Consider the following 27,570-nt stretch of genomic DNA (forward strand, 5'->3'; position numbering starts at 1 on the left):
AAGCAGCTGCACCTTGTTTAGCACTTGTCATTCCAAGTAAGGATATTTCACACTTAAAATCTTCTTTCACCTCTCTTCAACAAATTGAAAGCAGCAAAGGAAATTACCCATGTCTCTACAAATACTATGAAAAATTAGATTTTTGTTTCCTTAAAAAGTTTAAAGACAGATATCTTTGGTATGGGGAAAGTGCTGCAACTCAATCACCTTCTATCCTGGGAAATCCCCTCTTAAATTAAACACATAATGGAATAAAGTTGCTATTATTTTCTACTAGGTCACTCACATAAACATTTAATCTTTAAGTTACTCAATCCAAACCTGCACTGCTGTGGTTCAAATTCACTCTGTACAAGCTGTGGCCATCACAAAGCCAGTATTTTTCTGAAATACTAGCCTTCTTTCTAGCTGGGTCATAGAAAAGCAGCAAGTCTGAAGGCATGAAATCACAGATGATGTTTTGTAAAGTTTCTATACACCTACACTTTGACATTTAAATAACATTTTACCTAATCTGTTCTGCTCCTATAAACAAGATGTCTCATGCTTACATATTAGATACATTTTCCTCCTCTGCATTTGTGTAGTTCAAAACTTCCTCCTGACTACAACCTTTAAAATTTGAAGGACCCATGGAGTACTTACCCCTCGTAAAAGCACTGTAAATAAACATGCTGTAGAAAAATACCATTCTTTTTCAGTAGAGCACACAAAATCCTACACTTGACAGTACAAACCTGGCAACCGCTGCTCCTACATTTCTACCCAGTTAAGTCTAAGATGGGAGTCTAAGACATGGGAGTACTTGAAGAAAAAGAGCAGTTTGTAGGGTTAGTTTGAGTTAAGTTCCATATTCACTCAACAACAACAAGAAGTGAAATCATCAAGCTGTGTGAATACTGCTGCCTTTTGTATTTTAGTAGCTTGAAGCTGCCATTGTTACCTGAGCATGCTGGCTTTGTGCAAGCTCCTCTTTCTTGCGTTTCATGAGCTCTTTTCTCAGCTCTTTTGGTGCTTTCTCCACTTCACATAAAACCTACAGTGTATATAAGCATGCAGAAGGTGGCGAAAAGAACACTTTGTCTCCACAGCAAGCACTACTGTGAACATAGGGACATGCAGGTCAAGCACTAGAGGTAGTGGAAGCATGCATTGCTTCAGTGGCAGGGATGTTAGTTTAGTGAAAGAGCTTAATGAAAAGAGAAGGAACAATAGGTGCTTTATGCATGCCAGCAGTGCAGAGAGGAGGGATGTGCCAGCGCTTTTTGCATGCAAATGCTGCCCAGTGCTCTCAGAAATGGCAGTGCCTCGCTTGTGCTTCCATGCAGCTGCCAGAAGAGTCAATAGTTAAGAAAACCACCACCTGCAAAAGTGGTATTTTCTTGAATCACTATGGCAAAAGGACTACAGAGTATGTTACATCACATAAAGCTGTGAAAAATGGTTGGAAGCTTAAAATAACTTCCATTGAAACGCAGTTATTTCTGACACTGTCTCTAACCTGAATTTACAAGATGCCATTATTAGTGTCTCTGACCATAAATGACATCTACACAGCTTGTGTCTTCAAAATAATCATACAAGCAAACAAAACATTATTTGGTTATGTTTGGTTCTGAAGAATTTAAAGCGAAACCCACCAATAAATAAGAGTGCTTTCAGGAAACTTTTTGTGACACGTACGCTGGGATGGAACGTGTTTCAGTACACGGTGAATTAGACAAGATTAGCAGAAAGATTCTAAATATAACCTGGCTAAATCAAGTGACTATTAATCTGTTAATTTGCTGATGAGTTTTGTTTTTCAGAATTACAAAAATGTAGCATTGTACTCTCCAATATAACATGGACAGTTTTAGAGCAGCAGCTGCATTTTCCTTCAAACTGTACATCGCCTTTTTAAGCTTTAAACACAAAAGTATGCACCCAGAGACAAATGCCTGTTTGTTTAATAGTGGAAGCATCATCAGAAAACAGAGTCCAAATCACCACATGCTATTCCTATGTCCATGAAAGAACTGCTTTTAGCTCAGAGCAATATGTAAAATTCCCCCACTTTCCCATGTAGAACCCAATCACCAGTGAACAGAGAGAGACTCAAAATGCAAGAGGTACCGCAAAAGAAGAAAAATTGTTATTTACATATGAGCATACAATTCAAACTAAATACAACTTATATTTCAACGCACATTTGTGCTACAGGATCATTCTATGCAAAAGCACCGACAGTTCAGCTTTCTAAAGAAATCTCTGAGTCTAGTAACTATCAGAGCAAACACTACAGTCATTTTATATAAAAGGGGCACTATGCAATTGAACCAAAAATGAAATAAAACAGCTTTTAAGATGCAAAATCCATATGGAAACATATCACCTTTTCTTAATCCAATGCAAGTAAATTATTGCACCAGTTGTCAGTGTCAGTCTTTTTGCCTTAACTGTATGACATTTATGAAATTAACTGTAAAAGATTTTAGGTTGCCCAGACTTCTCTCTCCTGGCTTTTCCTTTTTGAGCTAACAAACCAAATTCATATTATTGCTGTCACTTCATATACAGAAATTCTAAAAAAATTACAGCACACATTCAATAAAAAAATCTAACAACAAAAACGAAACAAAACTGAAATTATTATCTTCAATATTCTAATTTATTGAGTATTTACTAAGTAACTATAGCTAGGATTTTTTCACAGCCTTTATGAAAATACTTTTTCTTGATTTAGTATTTGAGAGGAAATATTTTATTAAATATTCTGTGAAAAACAAAATCTTCTCACTTGATGATGTTTTCTAGATTAAATCAATACCTCAAGCTTCCTGTCAGCTGTTTGTATTTCACTTTAGGCAGTTAAACAAGAAACACAATTCTGACTGGTAGTGACACTTCCAAAACTCAGTATAGCACAGGTTTGACAAGGCTTCTGGGAGACCTAATCTCAACTGTTTGCTATGTTTATACTCCTTATTGTCTATATTAGCATCATCTCTTACCTCTTTTTTTTTGTTTTTCAGCACATTCTGGAATTTGGACAACTCCTTCTCCTGCTCAGCCTTGATGCGCTTTGCTTCATCCCGTAAGCGATTTGTGTGCTCCTGCTCCAGGCGCTCGATGGTCTGCTTCTGCTGCTTCTCCAGGTTCTCTATCTCCTGATCATACTGTCGCTTTTTACTCTGTAAAAATTATTTGGTACCTTTTTTTAGAAAGCTGAGTCCTGTTAAGTGAAGTGCTGTAGCAAGGAAGGGCCATGATGGATTGTTGTGGCAGCAAGCCCCCACACAAGCTGGGCACCCCACAACGGCAAATATTGCCTTTTATTTAAGAATAAAGGCTAAGCTAGAGCCATCATGGCAGGAAACACCTGATTGCTCTTAGCACTATTCTGCCTCCTCCATCAAGATGTCATATTTTAAGAGCACCAAAATGCAGAAACTCACTGTCATTTCCTGTTCAAAACGTCTGAACATCTGCTCTCGCTGCTGCAGAAGCTTATTGCTGAGCTGCTGTTGGGCTCTCTGCTCCTCTTTCTGAAGAAGTCTCAGCTCTCTGAGCTCTTGACGTCTAAGAAGGACAAAGAACACTTAATACTGATGGGAAAATAAAAGAAGTGCAAAATGACAAGAGATGAAAAGGACATTAACAACTTGGGCCCAGTAAAACTATTTTAAACTGATTGTCTTAATAAGAAACACTTTATATTCACTTCTACAAAAAAAAAAGTAAATTTATGCCCAAATATGACTGAAATAAGATCATTAGCCCCCTTGCTTTATTCAAAGAAAAAAAATATCAGCTGCTAACCTCTTGAAAATTTGACTTTTCGAAACACTTACCGTAGAAATCGCATTTCTTCACTTTTTGAATCATTTTCAGTAACTATTTTTGACGTGGTTACACTCACTTCTACTCCATCAACAACAAACTTCCGAGTTTTCTTTAACGTTTTCTTCTGCCTTCTAGTTTCCTAAATTAAGCATTGGTAAGTTATGTATTTATTTAGGTTATATTCTTTTTTCCCTTTTTTCTTAATACTGAATTATATCAAATACTTCTGGAAGTGTCTTCTCTGCAGTAATCAAGAGCCCTTCTCACTTACCAGGTGCCTCACTAATCAAGTGAGAATTTGAAAAATTCCAATAAACTGAAACTTTCTAGTAAGGGAAGGAAAACTGCAATTATTGATTATCCTAAGTACCAGAAGAAAAAAAATTAAGCCAGAAACTCTGAAGAGAACTGATGCAGTTTTATTTTCAAGAGCTGAGACAGCTATATTTACTGTTTGCTTTTGATCAGGATTGCCCCAGCCACCAACAGGTATTTAATTCTTAAAACCAGTTCTGAAACTGGATAACAATTTACTCACCTACTTCCTCCTGCTTTGGACATAAACAAGTGAGTTTATTTTTTTATTGATATATATTAGCCAAAATCATATCATGATCTTGCTAACAACTAGAGAAGTCTCAGTTGTCAGAGCTGCTGTTGTTTCACTGCAAGAAGAGAGGGACCCCAGCTGAACCTGCACCATCTCCATTGTGTCAGGGCAACTGCAAACACCCTCGAGTTTAGCACAGCTATGCCAATTTATGATTCTTTTGTTTGGTTGTCTGTCTAGGTTTGTTTTTCCCCCACTCAAGCTCACATTACACAGTTACTACCCCAACATGGCTATATTCATTTTAATACAAAGACTACAAACAAAGTTCATAGTCTGGAATTTGCTTCCTCTGAGTACACTCATTCATAGTGACATAACTGCATGGACACAGTACAACCACTGGAATAAAAAAATCCAGCAGATGCCTGCCCTGGGTGTCCCAAACAGAGAGACAGAATATGGAAGTGGCAGGAATTCAGTATAAGATTAGATATTCAAGAGATTTTCCATTGAACAAGAATTCTGTACATTTAGCTGGTCTTGAGTATCAGCTCTGACCTACAGCCATTCACAAATCTTCATGTGTAGTATTATTACACTTCCTTTTATGGCTTATACTATTATGCAATACAGTAAGAAACTAATTAGCATAACTGCACATAATCCAGACATTGTTGTATGGTGCAATTTAGAATACTTTGGTTTCTACAAAGCTTTATATATATGTGCCATACTGGTTTCTCCCTCAATATTTTTCTTTGTAGCAAAGGCAACACTTGGAGATAATTTCAGGGTTTCACTCACGTGAGATTTTATATTAAAAAAATATATCCTTGCACTTACCTGTAAAGATATTGATCCTGTCTCTTTGTTTTTACTAAGGAAACTAGAAATGGACAAGTTCAAATCAATGCTGCTGTTATCAGCTGTAGAACCAGTGCCTGAATCTGCATCATTTTCCTTCAAATTCTCCGATTCCAGTTGCTGTAAAGTCTCAGTATTGCCTTGATTATCTGTTTTGACCTTCTCATTTTCTTCAGTGCTAATACTAATACTGGGGACTGGAGTGACTTCAGAGTCCTCAGCTTGTTCACTGACAGTGTCTTGAAGCTTATTTTTCACTATTTCATCTGAGGTAACTGCTGGATGTTCTTTGTCTACCTGGATGTTGGTTTCCTGTATATTCTCAGGTCCACGCTCTCCTGAATTTTGGTCCATACCAGTCAGTTTATCCACCAGTTTATCAGGAATATCCTCAGGTTTAGTCTGTAATGCCTTCTGGTCTACAATATCTTTTCCAGAGTCTTTGATCTGTGTTTCCTCTGTGCTGTTTATATTACTGATACCCTCATTTTCACTTTCTGCCAGTTTCTTGTCTACTTCAACCACTGTATCTTGGTTTTCTGATTCAGTTTCTTCAGAGCTGATTATCTCATGGACCTGCTTAGCCTGACTTTCCACTGGCTTATCCTCCAGCTCAGGTATTTTATCCCCATCACTGATGGGTGTTTCAGCAATAGCACCTATCTCCTTAATGTTGTCAATTCCATGGTTTATTAGATCCTTTTCTTCCTCAGACACTTGAACTGTAGCATTAGGCAGAGCTTCTGTAGTGGTATCTATTACTGCCTCTTTCTGAGCTTCACCTTTATCTTCCTTTTGTTCTGTATCTCTATTTTCTGCAGGGACCTTTTCTTCCTCACCATCCAAGAGATCCATTCCCTTCTCTTCTTTTTCACCAGTTTCCTTAGAGATGCCTTCTTCACTTTCTACCCTCTCTTCAGTTACAGGTACTACTTTCAGTTTGTCATCTTCCATCTGTTCATCTGCCATGGAATCTTCTTTCTCTATTATTAAGTCAGGTTCATTCTTTATTTCCACATCAAGTTCTCTACCTCCTTTCTGGGGTTCTGTATCCTCATGCATTTTTTCCAGGCTTTCTGTATTCTTTTCTGCTGGCACCATTTTTCCTTGCTCATCTTCACCAGTTGGCAAAGAACCATTCTGCACTTTGACATCACTAATGGGAGTATCGTGTATGTTATCAGCTGTTTTCCTAAATTTAATGTCCTCAGATTCATCTCCAGCTGTTTTGTCCTCAATGGCATTATTTTCTGTTTTCTCAGAGAGAGATTCCAGGACAGAAGCATTCTGTGAAAGTTTGTCCTCTTCAGAGCTGGCAATACTAAGATCAGAGGATGCACGTTTCTCTGCAGGTAACTGCTAAAAAATTAAAGCAAAAAAAGTATTCAGTCATTTTGTAACTTAACCAAAGCACAGTTTTATGGGAGAATATGGGAACAGAGATCAATATTGTATTCACGTGCAGTTATATGAGTTAGAAAACATCAGAGTCCTTCCCTTGGACTATCACAGAACAAGTGCATGAACTGCAGTCAGGCTCTGAACAGAAAGTTTCACTGTGATCAAGGGAAAGGGATCATGGTCATCAGCTACTCTTCAAGGGTCTTTTTCTTTTCACATTCCTTTTTTTAATCAGTTCAGCTCCTCAACAGTCTCAGCTACAGCTGGATTTGAAAGACTTTACTTTGTGCCAGCTGGGCAAGGAAGCAACTGTAGCTTTAGTGAGTGCAGCACTGATAAAATACAGTATTAAGTTCTTCTGCTTTACTTTGTGCTCTTGGCTAAAAATGCCTGAAAACTTTTCATCTGGTTTTAATCATGTTGAAACCCCATTAAAATGGTGAAAACCTCCAGCAGATCTGATTAAGTGGCAGTACAGAACTAGAACAGAAACAGTTACCTCACTCTAGAAACTGCTGCTGCCAGAATATGAATAAATGTTATCAGATTCCATAAAGACATCCAAAAGTATATAATAATAAAGCATCATTTTAACCACAATTGCCCTTTCACTCTTCAAAGTGATTGTGATATCTGTCTGTATCTACTGCTAGAACCCTGTAATTTGCAGATCAGGCTTTTGATTTGCCATAGAGAACATCCTAGGCTAGCTGTTGCAGCAAGCACAGGTTAGATTGTACATTTCCTACCTTAAGGATTTCCCAAGCATACAGAAAACGATTCCTTTTAAGTCAAAATTGCATTTAAAATATTTCTTTGTGTAATTGTTCAAGAAGTTTAGTGTTGATCTCCCAGGATTTAAAACTACCCCAAGGAAATAACGTGCAGAGCTCTACCTCACACATTGCTGCAATGCCACTTGTGAGATTCCTGACAGAGTCCCAGGGTGGGCTTCAGTCCAGCCCTCCTGGAGGGATGGCTCAGCAGCTCATCCACGGGAGGGGAGCTGCTGGGGACCACGTCTGGAGCCCGTGGGGTGGGCTGGGAAGGCAGTAAGGAGGCCAGGGGCCGTGAGGAACGTGCAGATGGGTGAGGGGGGAATGGAGGCACCTGCTCGAGCTCTTGGCTCCTGCAGCAGTGCAGGACAGCAGCTCTGGGAGGCACAGGGAGCACATAGCCTGGGCACTCTGCTACCTGCACCCCTCCCTGGACTTCACAGTTTTCCCTCTGAGCAACCACACTCACGCTCTAAGATTCTTAAAGCATCTTTAGAACTACACTGATTATAAAATATGTGGGTTTTTCCTCGTCTTTGATAGCCACACTGTAAAATCACAAACTTAGTTAACAACATAACAGTCAAATACTCTTCCTAATCTTTTAAACACTTTATGGAATACAAACACACATTTCCTCATTCACCCAGTCATTATGACTCAAAAACATTTACATAAAAATCAGGATCCCATTTTTAAAATAGCACATATACATCTAAAAAAATTTAAGATGTTAGTCTTTATTAGCTATTATTTACTAGTAGTTTTTAAAGAGTTCAAACATGCTACTTTTTAAATGGCTGGCTACCTATTTTGTAATAAGTTTAGAGTATGATTATTTGATGTCCAAGTTGGGCTAATACAATTGAAACTGAATTCTCCATGGGAAATTTGCCACAGCATATTAAAAAAAGTAAATTTTGAACTGACCAGAGAATTTTCTGTTTCTTCTTCTTCATCCTCATCTTTACCATCTTCAACTTCTTCTGTAACTTCTGCCTTAGCTTCTGCAATCAATTCTCTTATTGGTTTATTTGAAGTAACAGTAACAAATGGATGCTTGTGAAAGCAAAAAAATAAGCACAATATTAGGTGGTGGCTTCATAATATACAGTGGGAAAAATCATAATCTGAAAGAAATATAACTTCAAAGAAGTGTAACTTTGGTTGCCTCACATTTGAAGATGCACACTTAACATAACTGTTCCAACGTGTTTTTTCAGCAGAAGTCTTAAGATCACAACTATATATATATATGTCACTACACTATATAAGTAGTCTAACAAACTTGCTAAAAACACAAACATTCATTTATACTGACCTTTTTCACAATCCAAAGAATAGAAGTAGAAAGATTTCTAAAAAGATTATTTTTCTTGGAATTAGGTTTCATTTCTGTTCCACAGTTAAATTACTTCTTGACAAGCTTTATCTAAAAAATATACTTTCTAGAAAAAAATGTGCTTTGTCTTTCCAACAACTTCTACTAACATGAACTAGAATTCTGCATTTTTCTTTAGGAACAAGCAGGTACCTGTTCCTCTCCTACCGTCTGAATCTTCTTTCTCTGCTTGGCCCCGCTACTTAAATCTATTCAGCATATGCCAGATGGATTGTGGATAAAGCAAATGGGTGCTGACGTTAAACACAATCAAATGTACCTGCTCACATCTATTCCTGTTCAGCTGTTCTGCACTGACAGCATTACAGAGGAGGGCTGAGCATTAAAGCTTTTAAAACACCTGTCAGCAACTGGCCACAGACCTAACAACTCCTTCATCCATTGTAAGTATACAAGTATAGTTACTTACACAAAGTAATTGGTTATATTACAGCAAAATATGTTCAACTAATAACCTGATCTGTGCTTAGTATCATCTGATCAAATTTTACCAAATAAGGATCAATTTTAAAAAGAGATTGTGGACAAAAACCTCATTTGAAAATATTTAAGTAGTTACTATAATAGCACTCTGCTTTAAAGAAAATACCAAATATGCTTGCCTTTAAACAACAGTTCTGAACAATGAACTCTTCCTACCTGTAGAAGTTGACTTGCACTCCACCTTGCATCTACATTCTTTTCCAGACATTTCTTCAGAAAATCTTTAAAATCTGATGACCTACACAACAAGCAAAGAGGCAGTGGTTGTTCTTCTGTCTTAACATCAGACTAGCACATAAAGTGAAATACCCTTGAGGTTCACATGAATCTACACTGCAATTCCAAGCCCTGCTACTGACTCAGGAAAACACAAAGGGAATACAGGAATGCCAAGACCAAAACAGCACAAAGAATCTTTAAAAGGTTTGTCCATTATCAGAAGAATTTACTTTTTGCTCTGGACTATTAATACACTTCATCTTCTACATCAGTAACTCAATCATGTGAAGATATTAAATTGACCAAATAGATAATGGCTTTTAAAAATAATTTCTTAGTGTAAAAATGCATTAGTTTCCTTTCACCCTATCTCTATTAGATGGCCTTTAGATCTGTTACTACATTTTTAAAAAAGCTATTTCACATACATTTTAAGGCAAAGACTGTAAAATATTTCTGTATGAAAGCTTCTATACAGAACTATGACCAAAAAAACGTTCAAATTGTGTCAAAAGACATATATGTGTATATACATATGTACAAACATATATTGGAATTGTATGGACTTGCCCTAATGCATAAAGCTACATCACAAACTTCAACATTCAACAAGGCTGTGCTCATCAAATTTAGCAAACAAATGACTTGGAGTGCCTTACACTGGGGTGGGAAAGCTGTCAATAAAACACAAACCATTTGGAAGGCTGTGCCAACGTTGGTGGGTCAGATTTTGCAATTTTCAGCAGCACTCGCATGGGATTCAGTTCATGGTGAGGTGGCTCTATCTGAGCCATTTCTATTAGAGTAATGCCAAGAGACCAGATATCAGCCTTGTAATCATATGGTCTGTCTTTAGAGGTCTCACACATTACTACTTCTGGAGCCATCCTGCAAAGAGAGCAACAAAGTTCCAGATGAGAAAAAGCTTTTTGATGTGTTCTGAGAACAGTTCTAAACACAGACATTCACGGAAGCGTTGCTAGAATCACATTCCACCATCAGTAGATTTACACAGTACCCATCAAGCTTGTAATATCAAATCAAAAGTAACATTAAGATACTAGTTAATACAAAAAGTCAGCAAAAGAGGACACTTACCAATATGGTGTGCCAATAAAGGAGTCTCTTCTTTGTATTGTTCTGGTGTTTTTAGCTGATACTCCAAAATCCGCTTAAAGCAAACAGTAAAACACTATTATTAATAGGGTGGTGGAAAGCATACTATAATTCTTTTTATTTACAATTGTCTTTTAAAATGATGTGTATTCCAGAGCAAACATTCAGTATTAAAAATTCAAAGTGAGGTAAAAATATTTGTGCTCTGATAGCTGAGTGACAAGGTTTTATACCATTTATAATGAAAGATGTTACACAAAACATATTCTACATTTCTTTAAAAAAAACCCAAACCATAATGCTACTGTTGGGTTGTATGGGACAGAAGCAAACTATGTATTTGCTACAGGAAAAAGTGCATTACATATTCCTTTAAGTAGAAATTAATTTCTTTAGCCTTTGAAGTCTGTATTCATCAAACATGGCACCAACTGTCTCATTAATTCAACAAATCATTCAATTTTAAGTTTCAGGACTCAAATTTTCACAAAGTTACATTTCCTCTTCATCTTACAGGTTTCTTTCCACATGATTTTTGATTTTATTATAAATATTTGAAAGCTTGCATATGTACTTTTCATGAATATCTACCCAAAAAAAAACATTTTACCTCTTTGCAATTAGTTATCTATACAGCACTATATCTCTCACTCTTAAAAAAAGACATTTAAATAAGTATTATATGCTTATAACAGACATAATTTTGTTAATGAAGATCTAGAGATTAAAGCAAAGGGACAAAGAGCCATATGTTGCCATCTGTAATCTGTACAAAATCACTTGATGGGCTCAATACGTGAGAAGTCTAATTTTGCTCTGGGGAAAAAAAACAGGACTAAAATCAATTGGTTCAAATGCATAAAACTGAAATTTTGAGGGACTACAGGTGTTGAAATAATAAAACTCATATATATATATATATAAATAAAATGTAATAAATTTACTTGCCATTCACACATCTGTAAAAAAAGGAATTATACATTTCTTTGGATAACAATCCAAATACAAGTAGTTTATAAGGAGTAAAATGCTCCTTCAAAAGATGCTGTACATTTTTCATAATTACATCATCAAGTCTTTTTTTAGAAATCTTAATTAGCAAACCTGAATGCATCACCAAATGCACGTGAGAAAGAAATCTCCTGTGGTCTAAACTGTTAAGTAGTATCTTGACAGCCTGCAAGGTGCTGTATACCAGCTAAGCTTGACAAAATCTTAAAGTAGTTCCAAGTCTGTATGAGGAGAAGCCAGGTCATGTGAGGAGATGAACTGAAACAAATTATTCTCTCTGACCACGAGACTCCTGCTGTGATCTGTGGTTTCTTTTACAGCAGTGCCAAGAAACTAAGACAGTGGTTCTATTACATTTACACACCAGGCCTATGACCCCAAGTGCATCACTAAATGTTCTGGCTCCAAAGAAAAGCTACACCAGTAAAGTTACACGCACTCTGCAGGCTAAAAGAAAGCCAGATGCAAGGATTGTATGTACAAGGATTAATCTTACACAGGGATCCATGGAAAAGCACAATCACACTGAACTGATCAATACAGCAATGCAGGTTCTTAAATATTCTCAGTTTCTAATGGAGAAGGTGCACAGTACCTTGCTGAGATGTGATCAGTATGAGTTAGGCAGGAGATATATTCCTGAATTTGGACACATCTTGCTTACATTTAAAAGGAAAGTCTGTATCAAGGCTGCAAATTTAGAGCCCCGGTTCCCTGTGGCACTATTTTGATTTTCGTTACCCCTGCCCTCTGTGCATCCAAAGAAATACAACTGATCACACTGATCCCATGCAGAGGGAAGGCTTTGAAACCTGAGCGTGGGCAGGGATGTCATGGAACCATGCCATGGGTAGAGGCACTGCAAAGGCTGACAGCTTATACACATTTTCCCCTGAAACAAAGTGGATCCAGATAATTCCTGCCCTTTCCTGGCTGAATGAAGGGATGCTGTTCACCACCAGCAGCCCTTTGTCAGTTCTGCATGGAGGAATCCTCATCAGACTAAAAATGTGGATGAATGCTTAAACTTAGATTTAAAAAAAAAACAGAAATCAACAATAGTAAGCTGTATTTTGTTCCAGACTGTTCTGTCTTAATTTCAGTGCAACAAACAATTGAAAAAGGAATGAGAAAACTAAGCTGGATGATTCAGATTACTACTCCTCTCTCAAAGGAAGAGACAACAGTACAAGGTACTGCTTTTTGGTGGCTGTGAAGAATGTTCCCTTTCCAAACTAACAACTTCAAAGGGAAGTTCTGATGTTATCAGAGTGAAGGTAAGTATAATCAGGAACTTTATACTAAGAAACAGCATGATCTATGATGACTTCTTGTGCTGATTTTGAAGTATGAAAGATGGCATAAGTACAGTCAGGATATTTGCTCAAGTTTTTCTGTTGTTTTTTTTTCCTTGATAGCACCAAACCACTTGCTTCTGAAAAACCTCTCATTGTTAGATTGGTATTTCAGTAGGTAAATATTGAACCTTGACAAACTGCAGCTAAAGGAAAATACAATTAAAAGACCATGCCAAGTTCCAGGAAAGAGTTTTATTTGCAACATGCTTACCTAGTTTAATGTCTCCATCTAATGTGAAAAGAATATTGCCAGCTTTTAGATCTCTGTGGATGATCTTATTCTCATGCAAGTAGTTCAGTGCTTCCAGTGTCTGCCTGCACACCACTTTGATCTGTGGCTCTGTTAACGGCCTTTCAAGCTCTACAAGAGAGAGACAGAAATAATCACAACATTTTTGCATTTTATGTTACATGTTCATAGCAAACCCTATAGGAATATATGGGGAAACTAATTAATCTGACAGATTCTAAGCATCACATGTCAGAAAAAAATTCTCTCAGAATACTTGCTCCTTCTAGTAAAGATTTTATTCCTTGAGCCCAACCCCCTTCTCATTATGAATTATGTATACCTACCTATCTGAACTGTGAAAAAACTACATCATTTAGAGACTGGTTCTTTTGTGTGTTACATACAGATGTTAAAGACTAGATCTTTTACATAAATCATATCAAAACAATACATATATGAAATAAGTTACAGTATATATTATCACTTTAAGGTATTAGGATCATTATTATTATTAGTTGAAATAACTTATTTACCCAACATTACTGCATCTACTGCTCCTCCTGCACAAAATTCAATCAGGATCTGTATATAAATAAATAAAAAAATATAGAGATTAGAAACTAAATAGTTCCACTGAGGTGAATCATTGATTAAGGGAGCATTTTTGGGAGATCAGAGTTTCAGAATATTTGGCCTCAACAAGTTATTTTACTAACCTGCAAAATACTGGTACTCTTACCCAGCTAAAAGTAGGGGTGTACTGCTCAACAAATTATTTGAAAAATGCCTTGAGACCCTCAGACAAAAGTTTTAATCCAACTATAAAATAGTATAATAAAACTTATAAAACATAATGACACAGTCATCTTAAACCTACTCCTTGTAATGTGATTTACATAATCCCTGCAAACTCATTTCTCGGTTATTAAGCTCTACTCCTATACTATAATCTCTCTGACTGAAAAGTCCAAGAGCTAAATGATTTTCCAGCAGCTGATGCTATCTCCTATATTGTTTCAGACAAGATGAAAATACAGAAAAAACGCTCTGAAAAGCTACATAAAATTGTTAAATTCAGATGTTTACATTAATTTTCCTTTGTTTAATTCATGCCTACAATACTTCAAGGCCTTTATCCCAGGATTTAATAATACCAGAACAAGTTCATTCCCAGTTCTGAGCTTCCTTTTGAAATAAAAATATACTGCAATTATTTATGAGCACAAACTATGCTGCTATGAAGGACAGAAAGAATATATGCAAAGGAGAAAGGGGAGAGACAAAACGAATGAGGAGAGCAAGAAAGAGGAAATTTCATGCAAGACTGATACCCCACTCTTCCTTACGTGTTTATGTGGGTTTTTTCCTTTAATTTAAACTTTAAATATTATAAATTATAATCTACTGTCTGAGAGCTAAGAAGCATTTCTTGCCAGAATGTCAACAGTCAATATGATTGGAAACAGTAAGTTATTTTTTTATTTTTCTGTAGAGTAATTTTAAAATCAGCGTATAATTGCTGATAAAACAGGAAACCTCAAAGTATACCTTGTACCACAGCATTTATATATACACCACTTATGTCACATATACTTCAAATTATTATTGCAATTAATCCCCACAGCAATGGTACCAACAAATATTTTATATAATGCAATTCTTTGTAAATCCTGTAAACGTTATTCCATTTACATGCTTCTGTGTGCCAAGTAGCTAAGTGTGGGAAATTGTACATAAAGAATTTATTTCTCTAAAATTTGTAGTTTGGTCTGACAAAGGTCTCTTTGCTAGAGAAATCACGTTTCTAATCTTGGAAAGCAAACATGTATTTAATGTCCAACTGTCATTCTTCTCTTTTTTGCCCTCACTAAATTCTGTTTATTTACCACATCATTAGCCTTGTGGCTTACAAGCTCCTTACTGTAACAGTAGCTCCAATTTTATTTTCAAAGTGTTTACTTCTATCTTTATTCTGCCAGTGAAGCCTACCCACTCAGTTTCATATTGTGCCTCTATGCCTACTTGCTTTCATGCTGACCTTTAAGCATTGAAATTTTTTCACTATTCCACTGTTTTATATAATAATTTACTCTGCACTGAGATCACCAAGTTTTGAGCTTAACAAAACAAATGTGCATCAGGAAACAAGGTACCACACTTCCACCATTTGTTCAAAGAGTATAGCTTATTTGTAAGACTCCCAGGAAATCATCTTTTATTTGGTTTAGGTATCTTTTTGAAGTATAAGCTCTTTAAAAAAAAACCCCAATCCATGCATTCTTTGTACCATTCCAAAAGCAGCTGTATATATTGCACTGGATTACCTACAAGTGCAAACTGTTTTGTCACAGCTAAAGCCACCCAAGCAAACAGCAGGGATGTGCAGTCCTATGTACAGTATGCTCTGCACGTCAAGGTACAAATACCCAGGGTTTAAGTAAATTAATTATTGTTCAAGTCCTGCTAAACTGTCCTCCCTTCCTGGGAGTGCCAATAAACCCCCTGGCATCTAAAGTATGTACTTCACAGGCTGACCTTTTCAGCTCTTTATTTATTTTTCAGGTGTGGATTCTGAGTCTCACTTAAAATCATGCTAATGTAATTGAAATCGGAGTCCTGTTGTTACAAATAAGCACCAGCTGAGAACTCTCTCAATACACAAAATGAACCGCTAATTTCCACATTTTAGATTCAAACCCCTGACCAAATGACTCAGGGTAGCACAATTCTGCAGCGACAATTACCTAAGTCATACCCACAATTTACAAATTAGTTTTGAAATGGAGTAGTTATCTCAACAGTGACAATCCAGATAAAATCTGACAAATAATATTTTGATAAAAGAAAAAACATGTAATTTCAATAACCTTTTGAAATAAGAAAAAACATTTAGAAAAGGAAGAATACTTACCCACAGATTGTTTTCATAGTAGAAAGCATCTAGGAGCTTGACAATATTAGCATGATCACAAGATGCTAAAATATCAATCTCCACCATGTAATCTTCAAGTTCTTCTTCTGATTTAGTATCTATCACCTTTGCAGCAGCCAGAACTTTAGTTTCTTTGTTCTGAGCCTGTAAAAGAAAAGTCACAGCAAACATATACATGAATTTCACCAGAAAACTGGCACCAGCAAAAAAACCCCTAGAAATAAAGCAACTCTCTCTCTTGACACTTCTGTACAAATTTCCTGTCTCCAGTTTCCTCCTCTACAAAAAGACAATTCCTGCATATTATAGAGGAGATAAAATCTAGCAGAAAAAGGGTTTAATAACTTTTCTCAAGGCCAAGAAACAATGAAAGACATGTAAAACCACTTAATTCTCATCACATTCTTTAAACCATCATCAATAGCTCAGGATAATTGCTGCCTTACTAAGGTGCAGTTTTGTGCTGCTCCTCAAACACCATCTATTAACACAAGGCAAGGAGTGAAGGAGCCTCCACCCTCTGGTTCTGCCCTTCTGACTCTCCCCACGTTGTGGCAGCACCGCTGCTCCCAAAGCCAGGCAGGGAAGCAGATCCTGCCCCAGGAAGCAGCTGGAGCTCCTCTTCAGCCAGGGGCTGTGTGCTGCATCCCAGCTTCAGGAGCTGCCAAGCCATCATTCCTTCCTTTGGGCATTCTGCTCCCTGTGCTTCAGCAGCCTGGGAGGACTCCCCAGGTGGGAGCCATGGAAGGTGGGCACTGCAAATGCTGCCAGCTCTCCTGCACTGCTCCTCACCCACACACCAGGGACAGGGACAAGTGCAGAACAACTAAATCAAGCAAAGGGAAAGCACGATTTTGGGTGCCCAAGGAAAAGAAAAGGCATTTCTGCTGTGCATTTAAATATTCTTTGGATTTTTTCAAACATAAGAGATTACAGACAAGTCAGGTGACTTATTTAAATAGCAAAATATTTTATCAACCAGGAAATACTACTTATTAAAAGAACACTGCTGAAACCTAATCACAAAAAATATATACACTCTCTAATAATTCTCTTGTAAGTTATGTTTGAAGGAATGCTCAATTCCAAGCTGCAGCAAGCTTTAAACAAGTGTATTTTTCTCAAGTCATCAAAAAAACACTATTTTGCCAAGTAGTGACATTTCCAGTGGTTACCTCTGAATAAAGGAAGTGCAGGACTGAAGTCTACTTCACCCATTGAACATGAAGACCATGAAGCCAAGTCCTGCATTTACTCCACTGAGTTTTTGACATTCAAATGAAATTAAATGGCAAGAAGGGACACAGGCTCTCTCTAAAGCAGCAACAGACAAGGATCAACAAGGGGAATTCCAACTTCTGATGTGCAGAATCACAAGGCAGTTCGTGTCTCTGCTGGTGTGGATTGTGCATGGCCCTAAAGCTATTTGGGATGATCCCAGGACAGGATGCAGCAAAAATCCCAAAACCAGTATCAGACAAAAGCTGGTATCAGACAGCAAGTAAGAATTCTTAGGAATAATTCTGAAGGTCTAAATATTATTACTTGCACAGCTATAAATAATTCTCTCTATGTGGCAAAAGATAATAAAATATTTAAAGATAAACATTTACATTAACATTCAGTAAAACAGCAGTAACAGCAAAACACACTTATAAAGCACAGTCCCAGCTGATTCATCTCATGTTGAGGGTAAAGGTTTTTCATTACATGTCTTTTTATCTCAATATTCTTTCCAAAACAAAAAACAACCAAATCTTCCCAACCTCAATATTTGCCCTCCCATGTTTAACAACAAAGATAAGTAATCTGTATAACATCATTTGAAAACCAACTACTGAGAAGGTTTCCAACACACATTCTAATAATAAAAAGGAAAAGGTCTGCTTAGTAACGCAAACAACATTTGTTTTGGTTTCATGCTTTGTAGCAAGAATGAAAGACCAACCTTCCTATTCGAGAGCTGCACTGTAAATTAAACACAAAAAGTGAAACAGATGTCTGACCACAACAGAACTGGACTTGGTAGCTTTACTTGTGCAGAAAAACAGTTTTTAAAGCACCTTTCTATAGAACTCAAATTTTAGCTGTAAATGGGCTTTTTTGAAGCATGCATGGCCACACACTCTTCACTTAAAAAAAATAAAAATACTTAAAAAAATAAAGCTGAAATTAATTTTTACACAAATTTGCTTACAAACTATATACTGGCAATAGTATTTTGTTTAAGTAAACCATCTACATCAGGTAACAGATGTTACTGCTTCCAGATTGAGTTTCACCTTTGAGCAAGAAGGGCATTGCTAAGTTAGTGTGAATGATTACATGCTCAGGAGTTTGCTACATTTACAGCATATATTATTTTTTTTTCTACTGACAGAACACTTTGTATTTTGATTTTTCCCAGATCCTTTTGCTTAAAGCAACTAGAAATCTGCTTTGAGTATGCTTCTATGATTTCCTCCTTGTGCAGCTCTATTAAAACACCTCATTACAAATAATGAATTATTATAGAGACAGTGTGATTATCTTTATAAGCATCTTAACAATTATAAACAAAACAAATGTTTGCCTTTGTTCTGCCTCAAAATAGTAAAATTTTGAAGGTCTAGATCCAGACTTTTTTCCCAGCTTTTAAAAGAAAAAAGCTTTAGAATTAGCATATTTCCACTGGCTATTTCTGAGGACTGATGAAACAATTTAAGTATACATCAAGTAACACCTGAAAAAAATTACATGTTTTAAAGTTCTTTTTGAATAAGGCTTTAGTCATCTCCACCCCACAATGCACTCTATGAAAAATACCCATCTATTTGACTTACTGTAAGTAACATGCTCTTTTTAACTGGGTAGAAAAGGATTTAGCTGTTCATGCACAAGATTTATGAATCACTGTACTGTACAGTGAAAAAAAACCTCTTTGGATTAGGAGGAACAAAAAGCATTTGCAACTTTGTGTGGGTATGTTTGTTTTTTCTAAACTTTGGCTGAAGTCTTTCTTTTTCCACAAAACGTTCTCCAAAGGTCAGAGCCAGAGCAAAAATGATTGTGTAGAAGGGGTCCTGATTTGCACATGGCAATTCTGCATTTGGGTACACCAACAATTAAAGTCAACCTGCAATTTAAGTTACAGGATATATTTTGAAAGGGCAGAACTTCTGAGTAGCTGTAGTCCAGCAGTTTCTTCCTGTATTTTAGCTCTCAACTACCAATTCAATTTATTCCAAATGCTCTGCTTGAATACATTTGATTCTGCATGTAGGATTAAGTGACTTAAACCTCAGTCCTATGCTAAGAAATCCAAACTGGCATTTTCAATGGTTATGTGCAGACAAAGAAGAAAGGGGTAGAAGGATTCATTAACCAAATTTGATCTTTTCAAAAGATACATACATAATAGATGAAAACCAAATTGGAATAACTCATTCCCTCAAGACGTGACTAATGCAAGATGACGTGGATATTATTAACTGTTACATGCAACAACACACAAACATTGCAATCCTTTCAGTAAAACTCTTATTTGGATTATGTATTGAAGGTTACTACAGCAAACATTCTAACTTAAGGAGAGAGAATGCACAAGGAAATAACCAGCTGTATGTTACAGCATGGTTCTTGCAAGGGATGGCACAGTCTCATCAGCTGTCAATGCACAGAAAAACACAATTCTAAGTTAAATACTTTGAAAAGATGGATTGCAGGCTTGTATAGAATAAATCATCTTAAAAATTACAACTTGCAAATGAATATGTCTGAACTTACATCCCTTACACTGGAATGGCAATGTACATCTAATGCACAAAAGTGTTGCAGAAATCTGAAAATGTCTCAAGAAAGAAGAATAACCATTCCACACAAAACCAGGCCCTACAAGTATGTGAAATTAGTGACTCCTCCCTAACAATGCTGGATTTTTGCACGGGGTATCATATAACTAAATGTAAGTTCTAGAGGCAGAAGCTTTGTGAAGAGTCTGACAGCAGAATATTAAAAGGTAGTTTACTATCCGGGCACCAGGCCAAGAAGTTGCATATTCCCAGCCCTGGACAGCAGGGAGAGCAGAGCTACTGCTCCACAGTAATAGGATTACAGCTCGGAGATAACACATAGCCTTTCATCTTCTGATGACCAATATGAAGTTTCAGCTTTGCTTGTGAGGAGCTGTTTCAGTTTCCGATCACCAGCAAACCCTTCCTTCCCAGCTGTGCATCTCCTCTGCAATGCAGCTTCAAAAATTAAACAATATTTACAACTGAAAAAAAGTTAAGTACATCCTTTACCTCTTGCTCAACCAGCCAGGAACAAAGCTGAGATATGAGATAGAAAATTGTTCATCACCTTTCCTCCTGATGCCTGATCTCTTGTGAGATGTTACATAACCTCACTGCATGTTTTGCAGGCAGCAAAACAAATCAATTAAGAAGCTTTTCCTTTCTGACTCATTCTTCTCAACAAAACCATAGTCATAATCATGGATCATCAAAGTTGTCAAAAGGGGAAAAATATACACATCCCTATTCAGCAAAAGATGTTTTTTCCCACATAAAAAGCTCCACTTTTGTGTGAAATTGGGATTGTCAGCTCTAGCTCCTCATAAATTTTCTGACAGTGCCTGGGTAATCAGTACTGAAAGGCTGGCCTTGTACAACACAAAGGCAGGAGCTGTTTCTCTGAGCTACCACAGAGCAGAGATTTCAATCTTTCTTAGAACATATAAATTAAGAAAAAAAAATTGCTCTCATTTTAAATTTTAGCAGCTCTATCAAATAAAAATATAAGAAGTGGCGTGGCCTACTGAAACAACTACAGTGGACTTTTGTTTTGTCAAAGTTTCCTATAACATAATTAACAATGTCCTGTACATTTTGAAACTAAAAAAACCTTAAATGATTGACCAGTATCAAGTGTTCAAATCTCTTTTCAAAACATGGAAAGGTGTTCTTCATCAGTGAATTTTAGAAGTTACCTTAGATAAAAGGAAGCATTAATTCTAACACTAAATGTTAAAAAATGTAATTAAAGTATCAGTTTGAATTCAAGAGCAAATAGCTACTCTTGCAATATTAAACCAGTTTTATCAAAAAAACACAAGTTCAGCCAATGAAAAAGAAAGCAACCTCCACAGACTTGTGGAAATTAGGATGAGTCAATAATTTCAAAGAAATTTTTTGCAAGAATCTTCACTGCGAGATGTTTGAAAATGCAGTAGGAATAAATTTTTAAAAGGGAGATAATTTCAATTTTTTATTTAATTATAGATATGCTTGACCCAAGGAATTAAAAAACAGCTAACTTCAGTTAAACCTGCTGAAACTTGTTGAAATGACAGATACAGAAGATTTATTCAAAAGTTAATGAAATGAACTGTCTCTCAAAGAAGATGATACACCCTTGAACTACAACTGATCAGCCAAACATTTTCCCAGCCTGCTCAATGTATCACAGCTACCCTACTATACAGTTTCTTCTACTTAAACTTAATGAAATTCAGTTTCTCTGTTTAATGCTGGGGGAAAAACACCAACCAACCAACAACAACAAAAAAACCCACCAAAAACCAAAACCCAACCACCGCTGAAATAGAAATACAGATAAAAGTGCCTCTGTTTCCTACAAGCAAATGCTCCTCCTACAAAAGTGGAGGCCAGGGCTCATCCCTGACTGCTGAAGCATCTTTATGATCCTGTGGTCTGGTGCTGCCTTTGTGGCCAGGCTCGTTTGGGAGCTGTTTCCATGACAACTTCACTCTTTTAACATTATCCTTGTACTTCGTACTTACTGTGGTTCTTCTGCTTCCTCCACAGTTGGTTTCTGAGGATTCCACAAGTTATTTTTGGGAGTGGTATGAAATATAATTTTCGTGTTTAACCTCATGTTTCCCACTAAGTATTCTCATTAATTCTGTGGTATTTTGTGTACTAGCTAAGTAGTTTCCATCCTGATTGCACATGCTTTGTGCCACTGAAATTAGAAGGAATACTTATATTCATCTTTGAAGAGTATATGAGCTGAACTGGCAAATATGTGCAAAATAACTGAAAAAATCCTTTACAGTAAACTTAACAGGAGAAGATATCAGATTTCAGCATAATTCTTACTTAAGCAAATAGATTTAAAACAGAGTAAAAAATAAGAAAAAATTGCTAAATACTGGCAAGAAAAAAACAGCCATGCTTTTCTATAATAACACATCTCATTTTCCCTTTTCTTGCTGCATGATGGCTTTCATAAAAGCAACAGGGAAAACCAGCTGACAATACTGGGAAAGCATTTGTAACTAAAGCATTAGGTAGTATCAGAGGTGTATGTGCAAAGGAGTGGCATTTTTTCCCAAAATTCACTTATAATAATTGTACATCCTACTTGCTAAAGCAGCATTAAAACACACAATACTGCATTGCGATCAACTCCTAAGTTTGAGAAGAGGGAGCTGTGACAAATTGAGATTTATCCCCACAGTGCTAAGCTGCTTTGCCAGTATCTTTCCCCTGCAGAGGACACTAACAGTTGCTGGCAGAGGTCCTCAGTTTTATCCAGCAGCAATGACAGCCCCAAACTAACTTAAACCTCCCAGAAAGACAGTAACACAGTGGATCTTCATCTTGGATTACAAACATCCTACAGTTATTTCTTTGGTTTTGTGTCATTAGGGAAAAAACCAACACAATGCTTAATGCTTACCAATTTATTTTAGTGACTACAGCTTAAAATTCAGTCTATTCCAATAATAAACACACCTTTATTCCAAATGATGTAATCAGGAGTGCTTCCAAGAAACAATGTTATCAAGAAATAATTTTTAATCACACCATAATTACTAACTTTAGCTGTTCCCTAGAATTAAGACAAACAAGAAGTCAGAGCTGAAGCTGTGTACAGACTGTGGTTTTATCAGAAAATTATCCCACTGCCAGGTTGAGAATTTTATGATTTGCTTTTGCTTATTTTATGATTTGTCTGAACATAGGACTTAAAAAACTTTCAAGTCCTTCATCTTGTTTCTAATCATTAACATCTGTAAGGAGCTTTAGCTGACTGGAGCTCAGGGCCAGCATTCCTCCTGCTAACCCCTTCCCAAGGAGACATTTGGAGCAGCTGAGCTCACTGGGCCTTCTCCACACACAGACACCTCGGAGTCCTTTGGCTTCATGAGCACCAAGTCATTTTGTTTACTCACACTTTGCAGACTAGCGTACATCCACAGATGTGCAAGTATAGATCTACTACACTCCTTTTTTACTTTTTTGTCCTTTTTTTCTTTAAATACAGTGGCTCAGTCAACCCACAGTTCCTCAGAGTTAAATTACAAAACAAAACTGGGATCTGCTTTGCCCAGAGCTTTTTAGCCAGATCAGATGCAAGATGGCTACAGCTGTTTGCTGACCCAGCACAGCCATTCACTATGACAAAACAAGAAAAAAACAGAGCATCTGACTTGAGCATGGAAAATTCTGTCCTTCCCAACTGGATATCAACAAGTCAACAAAATAATAAAGAAAGAAAAATGACAATTTCTTTGGGCTTTAAGAACCCTTCAACAAAGGCCTTCTGACATGTTACTAGGGCAACTACAGAGCCCCAGAAATGCAATGTGGCATAATCATTAAATTAAAAAAACTTGCTGTCAAAAAAAGTAAAGATTATTATTAAAAACTCTACATTTCACATAGCAGAAGGAAGGCATTAAAAGACCAGCACTAAGACAATTTATTTTATGTATCTACTGCAGAAAATGATGACCTATAACAGATGTAACTTAACTGTCATTTAAAGTGTAAACATCTTACTAGCTCAAATATACAGCAAATTTAAGAAAAGGTTCTGTATAATTTGATACTGCAATGTGAGTCATGTTCAAATTTCACAATAAGCACAGCTAAATAGCCAGAGGGGAAAGATTAAATTAAACAAGATGAATGAAGCATCATCACCTCTTTTCATTCTTTGCCCTCCTAAAATGAACACAACAAATGCAGAATGCTTCATATGTTTTAAGGGAAAAAAATAAACTATATAGCCAGTTTAAGATTTGGTGTTTTACAAAGAGATACAGTTGTAGCAAAGGGAAAGGAAATGAAACAATACATAAATACCACACTAAAACTGGCAACAACTATTGCAAAACTATCAAAGCATATATTCTGTTGCTTCACACATAAATTAGTCTGTTAAAATGAAACTTCCTCTATTTATGAAGGAGTAAAAGAAAGAGTAGCTTTAAAAAGTTTCAACTAAAAAAGCTGTACATCATTATACCTCACTTCTAAGTGAAATTGTTACAGAAACTAATTCATATTCTATTTATAGTATTCACATGTTCTAAAAATAAAATTTGGAATTCTAGCAGGGACTCATTCATTCCTTACATACCATCTCTAAGGCAATCTAACAGAAACCAACTGCAAAGACAGCAACAACAAAGAAATCAACAATTAAGCTGGTGTCATTCAGCACTCTGTAATGTAAGCAAGTTATTTTCAAGTCAGTCCTACTATAATAAACTTTATTAATTATTAAATTCATTCTGCTGGTATATGCTATAGTTTCTCTTGTGCTGTAAATCCTGACCCTAAAGTTTCACAGCACCTCACAAGCACAAAACGAGATTTCAAAAGGTGCCTCACACAGCTCAGATAACCTGGCTACCTTTGTGCTGCAAGTACAATATCTCAAGAGATGAGAAAGAGCATTCTCAATAAACATTTGGTATTCCTTGACAACTGGCTATTCAAGTACCACAAAAATAGCACCCTGGGTTCTGTAAATGAACTTAATTCCTATTCAACACTGTAGTGGAATATGCTGCTTTTTGATGCTGCCTTTCAGATTAACTGTTTGGTTTGTTGGGGTTTTTTCAATTGTTGAATTTAAACAACTAAACAATTAAGAAAATGTACTACTCTGAGAAACTATATGAATGGAAATCATATTACTTATCAGCAATTCTCAAAGGAAATTTTAATTTAGAAGCATGCTACTGATGGTATTTTTAAAATTCTCATGTTCTATGCACTTGCTGTTTGACATTTTACTGATTAGTGTCATTTGTTCAGAATTTACCTAGAATGCTACTGATAAACACAAATGGCCATGGGAATAATTGCATAACTTGATAAAATTATTTTTTAAAAAATCCAGATAAACAAATCAAGATAAAATTCTTCAAGTCTGTGAAAAGCACAATGTACAAAATATGCAAAGGAAAATGTACTGTGTTACTCAGACACCTACAACTAACAAACATTGATCAATACAAGATTTTCACCTAATGTTGGAACATTGTTCTTCCTCTGACAGACCTGTTGAGAGTCATGGTAACATTGACCAGTTAATGCTTCTTCCTGAACATCTCCTGTGCTTGTTCTTGCCTCATAGCTGTGTGGCAATGCTACTTTTCATGGAATTATGGAAGCTTCATCTTGTCCATGTCCTCAAGAAGTGATGTTGCATGGCTCTTACGAGGAGGTCTTTTTATGGGAAAATGACTTCATTTCTTTATTCTTCTTCTCCTTCTCTCTCTTTAATGTTTTTTTCTTTTAATTGAATATTAACTGAAAGCTTTTTGAAGCAGATTACTATCTTTTGTTGAACATTTGTACAGTGAGAGGGAATGAAGAATTCCATTCCCTTTGGATAATTATCAAAGCCACTTCTTGCTCCAGAACACCTTACTCAACTCAAATCCAATTCAGTTTCTGTACTTTGACTAAATCTGACTCATATGAGTTAGATTTAGTGCCAAATGAGAAGTCTTAGAAAATTTTCAATCTTTTCTAGCAGTTATTGAGCATACCTAAAGTAGAAAAGAGAATCACCACCTGAACTAAAACTGGGATCATGGGCTTATAGTCAATTTGCAGTTATGCCTAAATAACAAAATGCACCTAGCATGGACATCAGTGGTGCTAAGGGACAGAACCACTGGCTGATAAAAACACCACCAGCATTTCCCATAAGTACCTTTTTCTTAGTAGTTGCTAACAGCAAATGGTTCCTACAACAGGAACAAGTCTATTTTTCCTTTTGTCCTGACTAAAAGCATTCATCTGACATACCTTAACAACTCCACAATATTAATATGCAACCCTTTGACAGCTACTGAAGCCAACACTGACAATGTGCTGTCAATTTTCCCTTTTATTGGCAGTGTCCCTTGTCTGGCCCTCTCGTGAGCTGGTCTGGGCAGCCAAGAAGATTACATGGACAATCAGCTTTTGCATGGCTTAGTTCCTGAAGCAGATCAGCACGGGGTTGGCAAGCACCAGGCCTGTCACAAGGAAGGATGTGGGAAGGACAATCCCCTGCCAGAACCCTGCCTGCACCGACCTGTGCCTGCCCAAACTGCTGTGGAAAAGAGTCACGGTAAGACCCTGACACTCCTCATTTCAGTGTCACTCCTGCACTTACTAAAATGCACTGCTTTGGACAGCAATGTGTTGTTGACTGTTTCACTTAGTAAATATCACAGTTCCACACTGTTTAAATCCTTTTTAGGGATTCAGAATAATCTTTATATTGCACTGGCTAAAAGTGAGGTTCTATGTCAGGCCACTAAAGGCCACAAATTTACAACAGCATCAATAAACACTGAAACAAACACTACAAACAGCAGAGGAAAACAAGCCTGTACATGAGCTCCTTTTTATATTTCACTTTTAAGTGCTAAGGCCAGTGTGTGGGGTCTTTGTTTGTTTTTATTCAAATGCAACACAAAAATCAACAACTGGCATACTGGGTTCTTAAGCTGGCCAGAACACCTTTATTTGCTACCAAGAGACAGTTTGAAATTCAAGCTACAATCAAGAGCAAAGGGGACATTGTTAGGTACCCAGCTATCCCTGTCAACAGGAAACACTTGTCAGTACTGTTTATGTGGTGATTTTTAAGTTTTCACACTTGCCTTCCCAGAGAGATGAAAAATAGCAGATAGGTTACTTTTAAACTTGGTTAGTACATCTCCACTAATAGCAAAAACTAGTTGGAAAGAGTGAAAGACTAAAAAAGCTCAGCTTAACTCTGAGAGTATCCATTTCTCCATGTTACTGGGATGATTTGAGTTTGTTTTGGGGATAATTCCTTCTCAAACTATTCTGGCAAATTGCCCCATGATGAGCACAGCTCACAGTGTGCTGTAGCTGCACAGACCTGAGTTTCTGACCCTTGACTACCCAGCAATGAAACCCAGAGAATTTTTGCCTGAATGGTGAACTGAAAGATTGGTGGCATCCACAAAAGAAAGTAAGAGAATGAGAAGGACAATCAAAATTATTAAAGGGTCAAGCTGTTGTCTTATAGTAAGCGGACTAAAAAGGTTGGGCCTCAAACAGGAAAAGCTGAAGGTGGGGCAGGAACATGACTGAACTTTACAAAATAAAAAAAGGCAGCAAATGAATTG

At 36.6% G+C, this 27,570-nt stretch overlaps 1 protein-coding gene across 2 annotated transcripts in view; it reads right to left on the reverse strand.

Annotated features, from left to right (window-relative positions):
• The window catches only part of SLK (STE20 like kinase), a 49,427-nt gene that overhangs the window by 12,213 nt on the left and 9,644 nt on the right, over positions 1 to 27,570 (reverse strand). The window contains exons 2-13 of one of the 2 annotated variants that reach the window (XM_064717413.1): positions 16,152 to 16,316; positions 13,774 to 13,822; positions 13,220 to 13,369; positions 10,622 to 10,694; positions 10,217 to 10,411; positions 9,461 to 9,542; positions 8,350 to 8,478; positions 5,222 to 6,601; positions 3,834 to 3,964; positions 3,438 to 3,561; positions 2,994 to 3,173; positions 944 to 1,036 (exon numbers count right to left, since the gene is read on the reverse strand). In XM_064717413.1, the coding sequence (XP_064573483.1) occupies positions 944 to 1,036; positions 2,994 to 3,173; positions 3,438 to 3,561; positions 3,834 to 3,964; positions 5,222 to 6,601; positions 8,350 to 8,478; positions 9,461 to 9,542; positions 10,217 to 10,411; positions 10,622 to 10,694; positions 13,220 to 13,369; positions 13,774 to 13,822; positions 16,152 to 16,316 (2,751 nt within the window). The remainder of the gene's footprint in view (positions 1 to 943; positions 1,037 to 2,993; positions 3,174 to 3,437; positions 3,562 to 3,833; positions 3,965 to 5,221; positions 6,602 to 8,349; positions 8,479 to 9,460; positions 9,543 to 10,216; positions 10,412 to 10,621; positions 10,695 to 13,219; positions 13,370 to 13,773; positions 13,823 to 16,151; positions 16,317 to 27,570) is intronic. The other variant, XM_064717414.1, reaches the window with a different exon arrangement.

This window comes from Zonotrichia leucophrys, chromosome 6, assembly GCF_028769735.1.
Source record: "Zonotrichia leucophrys gambelii isolate GWCS_2022_RI chromosome 6, RI_Zleu_2.0, whole genome shotgun sequence".
NCBI lineage: Eukaryota > Metazoa > Chordata > Aves > Passeriformes > Passerellidae > Zonotrichia > Zonotrichia leucophrys.